The following is a 14594-nucleotide window of genomic DNA, read 5'->3' on the forward strand; positions in this document are numbered from 1 at the left end:
GAAATGACTGAGGAGGAAAGAGTGGGCTTTAGGAAATAGTATTGATAGGACTTTGAGGTGGATCCAATATGGCCATGAGGCAGCGGGAGAATTAGGCTTTTTTAATGAATTTATTAGCATGTGTTCATTAGATTGATATCGAATGCTTGTTGGGATGACAGATGAGAAAAAAATCATGGACTAATTTCCTTGGTGTGTGTGTGTGTGTGTGTGTGTGTGTGTGTGTGTGTGTGTCTTGGGAGCAGGGTTGGGGTGGCAGGTATGTTCTGTGACTTTTGCATCCAAAAATACAGACTGAGTCTGGGACCCATGTGTATTTGTACAGACTGTCTCCCCACATGCTATGTGGCAATGGGGGAATTGCAATAACACACGCACAGGCTTTTCTCTTCTTTCAGAGTGAAATCTTTCAGGATGATACCAATTTCCTAATATTCCAAATTCAACAACAACAAAAAATGCTACTACTTAACATTGTTAAAGTTTGCTTTTAGTAAAATCCAAAACAGTTTCTTTGGCCAGGCGCCATTTTGAAAATCAGTCCCACATTTTGGATGTGGTGGCATCCCCTTCCATCTGAGAGTGTTTAAAAAGCTCCGAACAGAGTTGATAAAGAAATTGTTTTCAAGGAAGCATCATTTACAAGAGTTCTCATTGAAGGGTTTATCATGGGGGAAGTTTGAAACGACCTAAACACCCAGCTGTAGGGGTTAATTAAAACTGGTTTATGCAGAGGATGCAAATGCCAGGGCTGGGAACTAGGAGAGGCCAGAGAGGCACAGTAGGGAGGTAGGGGAGTGGAGGGGCCAACATATAAGGCGGCACTTGCTCTCAGGTGCCCGCGTTGCATTTGCACGACCCTGAGAGCCTTTGCCTCCTTAAATCACTGACTCACGTACCCGGGGAACCTCACTTACCTTCTGTTAGTCTGAGCCCTGGGAAACACGAGACAGTCATTTGAGTTTGTCTCATAAAACAAGACTTAATGGCAAGCGGAAATGGTCATACTATATTGTTAAGTGGAAACAGTATGTAAAGTAGAATCCCAAATGTGTTTATCCAGGTGTCTAGAAGAAAAGTGTGGAAGAACGTGCCCTTACAATCAATACGTACTTATTTTGAGAGAATATTTTCTTTCTAATTTCTATGTTTTTACGTTGTCGATTTTTCCTACAATGAACAAGCCCTTATTAGTTTTATAACAAGGCGAAAGAAAGACAGGAGTCAACAAATACCGATGCCCTTTTATCTGTGCGTCAGGAGAAGAGTGGGCCGAGCTTGAATTTGGGGGCGGTGGTGAGCGGGGCTGATGAGCTTTCTCTGGGACACTGTGGGCCTCGTGGATGTGGAGACCATGTACATCTCTGGGTTCTTTTTGCTGCATTGGTGGGATGGACCTGCCTGTCTTAAAATGCGTAGTCCACACTGAGAAGAGGTGGCCTTTTTCTGAGTCAGGGGTCAGTGGTGAGAGAGAGGAAGCAAATATGGCCTCAACCCTGGGGTTCCACCCAATAGCTTTTGAATGGTAGGGTCATGAGCAAGGCATTTCACCCTGCGGAGCCTCAGCTTTCTCATCCAGAAAAGGGATCACCCTGCTTTCTTTGGAGCATTTCTGTGCAGATTAAATCAGCTATGACACTCCCTGCTCTCATGATGTGCACTAGAAACACCCCTTCTTCCTGGAATGTGGTCAACAGCCTGGGAAGGGACAAGATGCACAAAACTTTTGCTCTCCCCGTGGCTGCAGGAAGGGGCTCTTCTGCTTTGGAGGCCCGCTGACCTTGAGCGAGGTTGCAGCAGCCGTCTGCTGTGACTAGGAGATGACCCTGCTTGCCTACACCTCTGAGAAGACCTGACCTTTGGAGAAGCCTGGAGAGACCAAGACCTCCCTAAAATGGGGATGACAGGGCATTCTGGACCTTGAGGGCAGATCACGCCATGCTAAGGCATCACGTGTCCTTGCAAGACCCAATCACCCGTTTTTGAGAAGCAAGTAAATAGCGACATGCTCTTCTAACCAAACCTCCGGAGAGCTGGCAAGGCTCTTCCAGAGCGGGCATGCTAAGCTGTCAGGGTCCAGGTACCTCCTACGACCTTCTGGGGTGGAGGAGGGGGGGCAGAGGAGAGTGCGTTTCACACAAGTTGGCGAGGTCTCTTTACCCGGCCCCTCCTTCCAGCTGCTCAGCCCACGTTTAAGACTGAAATTAATGCCTGGGTGCCACCACACACAGAGATGTTTCGGGTTGTTTTCCAGTTTGTGGGTCTTTCACATTCATTCTTCACCGTCCCATTCAGCTCTGTAATGTCACCTCCTCCTTGTCCTGATTTGCATCATCCTCTGATGACAAAGACAGTTCTCGTTTCATGGGCACCTGCTGGGTGCTGTGCTCTGGGACCCTACAAAGGTTGTCTTATTTAGTTTCCGAAAGAGCCCTGGGGAGTGGGAGGTGATGCCTCTGTCTTATATGAGCAAATGGAAACTCAGAGGGGTGGGGTCACTGCTGCAAAGACACACAGCTTTGAAAAAGCAGAGCCAGGATTGAGGTTCAGGTATGTCTGACCAAATGGGAAATGCTCTCCTCTTTCTAGTGTACCACCCCCTTCTCTGGTGTTACCTGTGTGTGTGTGGGGGGAACACATTCACCAAGGTGAGCGGTTCCATCTCCTCATGTTGTGAGCTAGCCCAGCTCAACCAGGCACTGCTCTGGGACTCAGAGAGACCCTTCGTAAAGGGGATGGTCTCTCTCTCAAGGGGCAACATTACTCATCGATTTTGGTTGCTGTCAGCTCTTTCTTTCTTTCCCTCCATCTCCCTTCCTCTCCCCACACCTCTTGTTTAGCAGGAAGAACACCCCAGATCTTATAATTTAGCACTTCCGGTGTTTCCTTTGAGGACCTGACTTTCTGACCTGTATTCATAGATCAGAGAGCAGCTGTGAATCCACCCAATACCAGGGCCATGGGCAATGTGTCAGATAAGGGAGTGGACTGAGAGCCCAATGGCCCGGAGTTCACATCCTTGCTCTGCCCTCCCTCTACTAACAGTGTTGACTGGGACGAGTTGCCTGACCTTGGCAAGCCTCAGTTTCCTCGTCTATAAAATGGGTCCTCCCTACATAGAGTTGTGATACAGGTTAGACATTGGTAGTGCCTGGCCTAAGGGGAGTGCTGCATTGTTGTTGATGGTGATCATTTATTCAACACATTTATTGATCACACTGAACAAATAACAAGGTTCCTACTACCATGGAACTCATGTTCAGGTGGGAGAGGGAGATGCTAAGAAGCAACTAATGAGAAAATTTCAGCTGGTAATAAAGCAACTATTTCAGTGCTATGCTAGTGAATATTAAACATCCAGTTCTCCAGAAGAAAGAGACCCCAATCTGTAGCATTTGTCAATTGATGTGGTGTAAATATCCCCACGGTGGCTGATTTCAAGCTACCAAAGTGACGTCAACTGGGTCTTAAAATTCCTAAAAATTTAACAGTTGGCTCTTGTAAGGCTGAAAGAGCTGGCTCCACAACTGGCTTTATGTAAATAATGTGGTTCAGGAAAGATGTGAAGATCTGAGAACTAAATGTACTGGTGGGAGAATATTGCAGGCTGAGAAGACGGCTGTGCAAAGGCCCTGAGGTCAGGAAGAGCCTGGTGTGTTCAAGGAACAGAAGGATGGCTGGTGTCCAATGGGGTGGAAGGAGAAGAAGGCAGAGGCTGGGCTGGTGGAAGCCTCATAGATCATGGCACCCAGTTTCAATTTTATTCTAAGGCCACAGGAAGTCTTTGGAGGGTTGTAAGCAGGCGAGTGTCTGGGTCTCATTTGCATTTTTAAAACATCATTGGGCTGTTTTGTGAAAGACCAGCAAGAGGCCAGTTAGAGGGCAGTGGCGGCCACTCCGGGGCAAGGCAATGGTGGCTTGGACTAGCTGTGCCCGCAGGGGAGCAGACAGAAGCAGCTGGATTGAGGTAGAGCGGTGAGGAACGTGACAGGTTTTATCTGCAGGTGTTCCCTGGGTGTTTACCATGGATGCGCTCAGACTGCAATTTCTGCTCTCCTGTGATTGGGATGAGGAAGGTGCCTCAGACCATCAGGGCGTACTATCTATCCTCCCTACTTTTCTTCCCTATACCGTGTGATGCTCTGTTTACCACTTCCTGATAAATCCAGGAGGTAAGATGAGGAAATATATTTATCTTGGGTCCAAATGCAAGGCAAAAACAACACCTCTTCTCAGCACTGCCCTTCTTCCTTAGATTTCTGTCACCAAGCACAGAACCCTGTTCTTCAGTTGGCATGGGGGAGAAAGATAAGAGGCTCTGCCTTCGATTTCCATCTTTGCCCTCGGGTTAATCTTGGGTGTGTATCAGACACACATGTAAATATTGTGGGTGTCGGCCTGGCAGATTATGCAAAAGGTTGTCATCTGACTCTGCTCCACTTCTACACAGCCGGTCTCTCTGTATCGTTTTTTAGAAGGGTACGAGAAAACTTTGTCTGTCTAGACTGGCATTGTCTGATAGAACTTTTCTCAAAAATGGAAATATTCTGTGTCTGTGCTGACCCTTACGGTCGCCTCTAGCCTTTTGTGGCTGTTGAGCAATTGAAATATGGCTAGTGCAACTGAAAAAACTGAATTTTCAGTTTCCCATTTTGTATTATTTACTGTATTGGATAGCACAACTCTGGATCATGTGTAATCATGTATTGCCCTGGAACCTTTGGTTTTTGGCAGTCGACTGGAGAGCCTATTGAAATTTTGTAGAACATTATGGAAGGGTGGGATCTCAGTTGTCACTTGTCATAGCTCCTCTCAATTTTCAGAGAAAGGAACAGAGGCAAGGAAGGATTAAATGATCTGCCCAGCATTTCTCAGCTGGGGAGTGGCAAGACAGGAACCCTTCTTCAGCTCAAAACTCTCAGTTCAATACACCGTTTTCCTTTTGTTATATACCGGGGGTGCCAGAAAAATGTATACAAGTGGATGCTTTGGTCAGCGTTGCTCAAGCAGTAGTTCAGCGTCATCAGAAGTGTCTGGACGCTGATGGGAACCACTTTGAGCACCTCTTGTAATTGCAGAAGTCAAACGTGGCTTGTATTTGTCTTTTGTTATCGGTATATATTGAGTATTACAATTTTAATAGTTTTTTCCTTTCTTAAAATGTGTATACACATTTTCACAATCTGTATTTTCACAATGTTAAATTTCACACGTTTCCAGAAATACTTCCTCCCTATAACATCGTGAATAAATGTAAAGTTCTCTGACCACCTTCTCAATCGTGATCTTCTCTTCTATCCCTAGAAGTGATCACGTTTTGGTCAGTTTGGAGCGCATCCTTCTACACCTTTTCCTGTTGCATTTGCATGCATATAAATGGATGGATTGAAAACATTCAGTGTTTTAAAAATAAGTAGTTATCACACTATCCATATTTTTGTACAAATTGCTTTTCTCTTCCAACACTATGTCTTAGATTTTTCTGGATCCATTCACAGATCTCTCCCTTACTTTTTGAACATCTTTTCTATGCTAATGGCAATTTATTTTTCTGTGAATTACTCGTTCAAATCTCTTGCTCATCTTTTCCTGTTGGGTCGTTTTATTCATTCAGTAAATATGTGCTATACTGTCTACCATGTACCCAGCATTATCCTAGGTGCTAGGGATTTTGTGGCAAGTTAAATAAACAGCCCAGCCCTCAAAGAGGTAATAGTCTAGGTGTCGGGAAAGACCTAAACCAAAGGAACTGAGTAAATATATAGTATATTAGACTGGATAATAAAAAGGAAAAGGAGATAGGAGAGCCATTGGTGGGGTGGGACTCAATTTTAAATATGATGGCTAGGGGATATTGTCCTTTACTTATTTACTTGTAGGCATTCTTTATATATTCTGTATACTAATCCTTTGCCTGTTATATATTGCACATATTTTCTTCTAGTCTTAAATTTTTTCTTTTGACTTAGATGGTGGTACTTTTGCCTTGCTCATTCTTTTTTTAAATTACAAAAATCAAACCTGTTAATTGGAATATATGTAAAAAGTAGAATTTCTTTCTTTGGATCTTCCCAGGCCAACCATGGTCAAAAGCTCTGGTTTATCTTTTCTGATTATTTTCTGTCCTCCCTACCATACAACACCTCTCTACCCCCAAACCCTGGACTGCCAATTAAGCACAGTGTCTCCATAAATGCAGTTCTGATCTATCACATTCTTTGTATGGCTGCTTAATCTTCTAATTTAGAAAAGATTCCTGTAATTTATTGAAGCAGTCCCTTCTGGTTGGACATCAAGGTTGCTTCCAATTCTCCATTCTTCCAGATAGTGCCACAATTCTGTGTTCTTTCTGCTGCCCAAGAGTTTCTCTGACCTTTTTGTTTGTTGGACTATAGCTGCCATACCCTGCATGTCAATGGTGGTGTAATCATTTGATTTTATTTTTTCTCTTCCCTCCCCCAGCTCCATGGCTACATGGAAAACAAGCCCTTGGGGCTTCAGATCTTCATTGGGACAGCCGACGAGCGGATTCTTAAACCCCACGCCTTCTACCAGGTACACCGGATCACAGGAAAAACGGTTACCACCACCAGCTATGAGAAGATCGTGGGCAACACCAAAGTCCTAGAGATCCCACTGGAGCCGAAAAACAACATGAGAGCAACGTAAGGGCTGCGGCTGAGGCCAGTGGGTCTTTATGGGGCCAAGTGGCAGGGATTTGGGAGAAGGGACCTATGGAGTTGATGGAAGCCGCCATGGATGGTGGTTCCAAGCTGTGATAGACTCATAGAAATTTCTGTTTTAGAAGTTTCTATTTTGAAGAATACTTATGCATCTTTGGATTACGTTGTTTGGGATGAGACTAAATTTACAAATTTTATTTGACCTAAAGAAAATTATTAAATAGTGATGCAGATAGGTCAAAATTCACAAAGGAATTTGCATATAGCTAAAATTTGGGAATCATGGCGCCCATGCATTGGAGTTTAAAAAACTTTGTATTAGAAAATAATCTCAAAGTTACAGAAAAACTGCAAGAATCATACAGAGAACTCCTGTGTACTGTTCACTCAGATTTGCCAATTGTTAACATTTTTTACATTTACATTAACACTCCCTTTCTCACCCTCTCTCAATCTTTTCCTGAACCATTTGAGAATTAGTTGCAGACATCATGCCTTTTGACTTTTTTTTAAAATAAATTTTATTGAGGAATATTGGGGAACAATGTGTTTCTCCAGGACCCATCAGCTCAAAGTCGTTGTCCTTCAATCTAGTTGTGGAGGGCGCAGCTCAGCTCCAAGTCCAGTTGCCGTTTTCAAGCTTTAGTTACAGGGGGCGCAGCCCACCTTCCCATGCGGGAATTGAACTAGCAGCCCACTCCTTGTTGAGAGCTCGCGCTCTAACCCACTGAGCCATCTGGCCGCCCCCCTTTTGACTTTTAAATACTTCCGTGTGCATTTCCTAAGAACAAGAATGTGTTCTTACATCACCCCAGTGCATTTATCAAATTCAAGGTGCTCAGTGTTGATACACGATTCTTATCTAGTAAATAGTCCAGACGCAATTTTTGCCAACTTGAGTTTTTCAGATACTTTTGAGAATAGAAAAGTTGACATGAAAAAAATCTCCCTAGAGAAGTAATTTCCCCTGGGGAATTTCTCTAATTCCTTTGTGTTTTATTCCCCTCTTGGTGTAAATTCCAGGCTGAAATACTTTATCAGTGTATTGCAATTTCATCCCTTGGCTGGCTGCAGACTTATTTTGCCTCCCTAACTAAGGTGGTTTTGTGGTGATCTTTCCTGCTCACTGAGATGCTCGGTTGTAAATGGGGTTTTCAACCTTCTGGCAGCATTGACTGTGCGGGAATCCTGAAGCTTAGAAATGCAGACATTGAGCTGCGGAAAGGAGAGACGGACATCGGCAGGAAGAACACGCGAGTGAGGCTGGTTTTCCGGGTGCACATTCCAGAGTCCAGCGGAAGAATCGTGTCCTTGCAAACTGCATCTAACCCCATCGAGTGCTGTAAGTTGGGTTCTGGGCAGGCTCGGTCTTTGGAAAGTGGGCTGTGCATGACTTCCCACCCCAGGCAAGGTACCCAGTGAGAATACTCAGGACCCAAGAGGACCCCCAGTGGGGCCCAGATGACCAAAGAGGCCAGGGACAGAGCACATGTAAGGGTTTCTCTCTGCTTTTATTTATTGCTGGAGAGTTTTGTGGCCCAACAGGAAATTAAAAAATAATACGGCTAATGAGTAGCCTACAGCTTTGTTTAGAAGATTGGAAATGTCTGACTGTTGTTCTGGTTTTAAAAACGGTAGGTGTAGTTGGAGTGAGTTCACGGTACATCGTTTCCCTTTTTTCTTTTCCTCCTCTTTTCTTTCAGTAAGAGTAACAATAATATCACAGTGGCTCTTGCTTATTGAGCCGTGCTAAGCGCTCAGCATGCAATAATAGCTCACTGAATATTCACAGCAATCCTTGGCAATAACCGGTGTCACAGTGCCCATTTTACAGAAGAGGAGGGAGAGGGGTGAGGGGTTGGGTAACACAGCCAGAAAGGGGCAGGGTTGGGATACGAACAGGAGCTTTGGCACACAGAAGCCGTGCTCCCTTTTCTCCCTCAGCCCATCCCTGAGTGTCTACTGGCAATCTGCTCAGTGTCGGTGCTGTGCCGGAGGTCTGCAGATGAGCAAGACATTTTCTCTGTCTTCAATGAGCTTACAGTCTGGTGGAAATAGAGATACCCAAACAAAGATGCAGAAGGTTTTCAGAATCCACTATGTGGTGGCCAAGGTCTGCCTTTCAACCAGGCTTTGAAAGAAGCAGCGGCTTTGAGCTCACTTTTAGTTACTTTTCTCAAGTTCTGCTGTTGGTTTTGCAATCAGACGGGACAAAGCTTATTGTCTGCTCAGTTTGTGATAGTTGAGAAATCATTTTTTAAAAGCATAAAGACGTGAAAAAGGAAACATTGTTCCGTTAACCAAAGCTGTCGATATTATATTTTTAGTCTCCTTCTTCTAAGCATGTTGTTTTATGTTGTTACGCTCATGTTCTGTATTCAATTATATTTCAGAATTTTTTTCCCCCTTTTTACTAGACATTTTGCCATAACTAGAAGTCACAAAATCAGCTGCCTACAGAGGCCAGGGAGGTCGTGGAAATGAATGCAGTGGGCTGGGTGGGCAGCGATGGGGAGTGGTAGAGAGTGGCTCCAGGAAGGCACATTCCCCATCTCAGTGGGCTGTCGTTACTTCACTCCAGCTAGTATTTCCATGTGGGAATGTAGACTTAAAGGGGCCAAATCTTCTGATTTTTTAAGATAAACCAAAGTCTCCTGATTTTTGAAAAGCAGCAACAAATTCAGAATACTCTGGATCAGATAAAATCTGCACGTGGCTTTGATTAATAAACGGACACTAGTGAGTAAAGGGAAAGCATGAATATCTTATGCAGAAAGGATTGAGAAAGACTGGCCCTCAGGATTAGAAGCCAACAAGGAGAGAGAGTGGACCCTCTTTGGGAGAGAAGCCAGAACCTGGTCTTGGTTGGCTTTTGGAAACAGATGACAGAGCCCTCTGATTTCTGCCAGCCTTGTGAGTTACGATGGGGTCAGGCTGAATGTGGTGGTGAGTTTGTGCTTTGATGTTAGAAGAGAAAGACCCAACAGCAGGCCACAAAGGAAGGCAAGTGTTGGCAAACATCTCAGAAACATTGCAATTCCACTTCTCTACGCAGTAGACCCCCACCCCTGCCCCCTGACTGCTGCTAGTCATGGTGGCGGCCCCACCCTCATCTTGGTGTTTTTTTTTAACATCTCAAGATGTTTTGGGAAGGAAACTGGGGCTCTTCCTTTGTGATTTAGGGGGTTTTGAGACGATAAGGTCTCCCCTTTCTGGCAAGTGACTCACTCTCCAGGATGAAGCTGTGGTTTGTAGCAAAGGTGGGGAATAGGAGGCCTCAGGAGGGACCACACACAGGCGGTAAAGCTCCTTTGCATCTTTGGGTCCCTCAGGTCAACTTACCTCATGTCAATCTGAGACTTGAAGGGTCAGCCTGCAACCTCCAGCAACGTCTTTTGGGCATTATGAAGTTGTTTGAACCTCGAGCACAGGTTTTTTCTTTCTTTCTCTTTTTTAAGAAAGTTTTTGGCTGATTCAACTACCTTATTTTGAGAGATAAGGAAACTGAAACTTTCTTGGTAAAGTGATTCACTCATTTTTACTTGGTAGGTACCGGCAGCACCAACTCCAGCTTTCTTATTCCGTGAAATACCTTCTTCTGGTTTCTATAACACTACTCTTTCTTGCAATACCAAATTGAGCGACCAGTTGGCTACTCTCCCTCTCACCCAGAATCTTCTGCCATTTTTATTTCCTTCTTTGTTGTAATTTCCTAGACCCGGTAGTTCCATAAATATTTATTGACTAATTGACTTACTGTATGATCCTTAGAGAGATATTCAATAAATATTTATTGACAATTAGTACTGTCAGTGTATTGACAATAACATGTATTGACACAGTATGTGTACAAGAACTATTTATTGACTAATTGACTTAGTATATAGCCCTTGGGGAGGGTGAGTTAGTAAGAAAAACACTTTGGGCTGGTACTTATTTGCAAGACTAACTGATTTATTTTGGAGGTGCCTTTTATGCAATGTCTTAGGGATCAAGGATAAGTTCTCAGATTCTAGCAGAAAAAACTTGAACAAACTACTGGAGGCCATTCTCTGGGAGGTGAACTTCTTTGCTAGAAATGTGCATTCCTTTATATGTACAAGGTGTGATCAAAAGGTATGATGAGTTTAAATTTAAAAAAATTTGTTACAGTAAAAAACACATTGCCATTAACCCCCCTCAAAATACTCCCCCCTCACTTCAAACACACTTGTCCCATCATTCCTGCCACTTTCTGAAGCAGTTCTGGAAGTCCTCTTTCGTGAGTGTCTTTACTTCATCCTCCATCATGAAAATGCTCTGTGTCACACATCACTTCTGGTACGCCAATATCTGTCAAATAAAAACATTATGGTGTGTCCTCATCCACCGTATTCACCGGATCTGGCACCGTGCAACTCCTGGCTCTTCTCCAAAGTCAAAATGACCACGAAAGGTAAATGTTTTGAACTAATTCAGGGCACAGAGGCAGCCACGACGGTACAACTAAAGACACCCACGAAAGAGGACTTCCAGAACTGCTTCAGAAAGTGGTAAGAACGATGGGATAAGTGCGTTTGAAGCAAGGGGGGAGTATTTTGAGGGGGATTAATGACAATGTGGTTTTTACTGTAATTTTTTTTTTTTTTTTGTAATTTAAACATTTACCGTATTGCTTGATCACACCTTGTATTTACAAGCCAGGATGCCAGAGGTCAAATCTCACCTTAGCACAGATGGGCCCCTCATATATCTCTAATGTTTCCACTGCATCTTCAGTATCACCAAAGAGATGCTTTTAGTTGCCTCCCGGATTCTCAGCATGGACTATTTTGAACCAGTCTTCAAAGGTCTGCGTGCCGTCCCCACCCCCTTCCCACTACAGGCAGATAAACGTGCCTCCTACTCCTCTGAGGACATGGGAGAAGGCAGAAGGGCCTACCCTTATCTTTAAGAACAAACCTACCCACGGATCGCAGCTGTGGGCCTTTCCTCATCCTGTTCCCTTGAATTGGGACAGGCTTCCTTCTCCCCTGGGCTCGTCAGTGCTCTCAGCTTCAACTCCACGTTCCTGGTGGTGGCTGAGCCCTTGCTTCCCTCTTGGATGAGTTTCCCAGGGCTGGCGTAACCTATTACCACCAACTAGGAGGCTTAAAACAACAGAAATGTACTCTCTCACAGACCTAGAGGCCAGAAGCCCCACGTCAAGGTGTCAGCAGGGTTGGTTCCTTCTGGAGGCTCTGAGGGAGAGTTTGTCCCAGGCCTCTCTCCTAGCTGCTGGTGGTGGCTGGACGTCCCTGGTCTTGTAGACGCATCTGCCCCTTTCTTCACGGGACCTTCTCTGTGTGTCCTCTTCTGTCTCTTCTAAGGACACTCTCATTGGATTTGGGGCCCACCCTAATCCAGGAGGATTGCATCTCCATCCTTACTTGTTTACATCTTCAAGACCCTGTTTATAAATGAGCTCACATTCTGAGGTTCTGGGTGGACAGCAGTTTGGGCCGGGGCCCTGCACCCATTCCACCTCCTCAGTGACCTTTCTTGACTTTCCTCTCTGCTCCTCCGTTCCCAAAGCCACCGGGCTCTCTCTCTCATAGGCTTTTGCCTGTGGCATCATCTCCATCCAGAACACTGGTTCTCAAACGTGGATGCACGTTGAAATCACTTGGGGAGTTATGAAAAGAAACACGATGCCCACATCCTACTGAGCTTGATTGATTGGTTGGTCTGGGCATGGAGACCTTCAGAGGTTCCCCTAGGGATTCTGATTTGCAGCCAAGTTGAAGACCGGCTGACTTCGTCTCCCCTGTCTGCCCCACCCCTCCTTCTATCACTTGGTTTACTCCTCCTCATCTGATGCCTCTGTAAAGATGGCCCCTCGAGGAAGAAGCTTGCCCTGACCCACAGGATTCAGGGGTCCCCTCTTTGTGTTCTGATGTCCCAGTTTCCTTGTCAGTCTCTCTTCTGTCAGGGTGGGAACCAGACCGCCAGGGGTTAGCCAGGCCCTGGCACATAGTAACTGTCTCTAAAATATTTGTCAAAAAAAAATGGAAACACGCATCTCCAGCCTGCCCGGTGGGAGAGAGATGCAGCAATGAGATGGGATGGAGACGTCCATTTGTGCAGATGCCTTGTCCTGTGAGAACCTTCCCACGGGTTTTCTCCCTGCCCTGCAAAGGGGCCTCTCCATTCACTGCATTTCAGAAAACACCTGAAGCAATTTTCCACCAAGCCATGTCCGCTCAGAGCACAGCATGTAAATTCACTTTGCTCATTTTGCAGGAATTGGGGGTTGGGAATGGGGCGTGGACTAGAAAATGGATTTCTCACATGTTCTTTTAAATCTCTTGATATCAATATGTTTTACTGAGGGATAATTAAGATACAATAAGTGGCACAGGCTGTAAGTCTTCGTTCAGTTCAGTGGTTTTGGACAAATGTATGTAGCTGTGTAAACACTTAAAAGCAAGATACGCAGCGTTTCCTTCACCCCTGAAAGTTCCTTGTACCCCTTGGCCTGTGCCTCCTCCCCACTCTCTCCCCACACACAGGCCACCACTGTCCTGATTTCTGTCAACATAGGTTAGCTTTCCCTGGTCTAAAACTCCATATAATGGAATTATACAGTACGTACTCTCTAGTGTCTGGCTGATTTTGCTCAGTCCAGTGTCTTTGCAATCCCTCGCTGCTACCACGTGACTCGGTAATTCATTCCTTTTTATTTCAGAACAGTATTCGATTGTAATAATATAACAATTGTTTATGTACCATTGATGGACATTTGGGTTGTTTCTGGGGATTGAATTTTATGGATAAGCCTGCTGTGAACAGTCTGCTTCAAGGCCTTTTGTGGAAAGCGTTTTCATTTCTCTTAGGTAAATACCTGGAAATAGAATTGCTGGGTCATAGGGAAAGTGTATGTTTCAGTTTTTGTATTTTCACTCCCTGCAGGAGTGTATGGGAGTCCCACTAGCTCTATGTCCTCACCAGTACTTGGTTTTGGTAGTCTCTTTTTTTTTTTTTTAATTTTCATTTATTTTAAGTGTGTTTTTCCAGGACCCATCAGCTCCAAGTCAAGTAGTTGTTTCAAACTAGTTGTGGAGGGTGCAGCACACAGTGGCCCATGTGGGGATCCAACTGGCAACCTTGCTAAGAGCAACGCGCTCTAACCAACTGAGCTAACTGGTGGCCCCTTGGTAGTCTTTTTAATGGCAACCATTTTAGTGCATGCTAAATGGTATCTCATTGTGCATAAGGCATAATTTGCATAATTTGCATTCCCCAAATGATTAATGTTGCTGAGACCTGATTGGTGCACTTGTTGGCTATCTGTATGTCTTCTTTGGCGAAGTGTCTGTTCAAAGTTTTTGCCCATTTTCTGTTGTGTGACTCCTGTTTTTATTGTTAATAATGCAGCAGTTCTTCATGTATTCTGGACATGAGTCCTTTGTCTGATATATGAATTATAAACATTTTCCCCAGGTGGTGGCTTGCTTATTAATTTTCTTAATTGTGTCTTATGAGCATCAATATTTTATTTTGAGGAAGTCTAACTTATCATTTTCTTTTCTTTCGGGATTAGTACTCTGCATTTCCCCAAGAAATCTCTGCCTATCTGAAGGTAGCAAAGATATTCTCTTATGTTTTCTTCTAGAAGCTTTTTGATTCTAGCTTTTAGGGGATAGACTCCATCTCAGATTAATTTGGGGGTATGGTGTGAGGTAGGGTCAATTGATTTTCACATGGGAATTCCATTGTTTTATGTGCTTTTTTTCTGAAAGCAAGAGCTTAGAAAACCTAAGACTCTGTTCCTCCCTCACCATCTTTGCTTTATTCCTTCACTTCACTCTCCTAGGTCAGCTTGGGAGGTGGGTGGTCATGCCGTACTGTTTTATGACAATCCTTAGTGAAACCGGACTGGCATATTGAAAG

General features: G+C 44.4%; 1 protein-coding gene across 5 annotated transcripts in view; it reads left to right on the top strand.

Annotated features, from left to right (window-relative positions):
* Positions 1 to 14594, top strand: part of NFATC2 (nuclear factor of activated T cells 2) — a 151964-nt gene that overhangs the window by 65071 nt on the left and 72299 nt on the right. For all 5 annotated transcript variants that reach the window (XM_088789072.1, XM_019726080.3, XM_019726081.3 and 2 more), the window contains exons 4-5: positions 6463 to 6665; positions 7853 to 8025. In XM_088789072.1, the coding sequence (XP_088645198.1) occupies positions 6463 to 6665; positions 7853 to 8025 (376 nt within the window). The remainder of the gene's footprint in view (positions 1 to 6462; positions 6666 to 7852; positions 8026 to 14594) is intronic.

Source organism: Rhinolophus sinicus, chromosome 13 (assembly GCF_057876585.1).
Source record: "Rhinolophus sinicus isolate RSI-liver-muscle chromosome 13, RSI-T2T, whole genome shotgun sequence".
Classification (NCBI taxonomy): domain Eukaryota; kingdom Metazoa; phylum Chordata; class Mammalia; order Chiroptera; family Rhinolophidae; genus Rhinolophus; species Rhinolophus sinicus.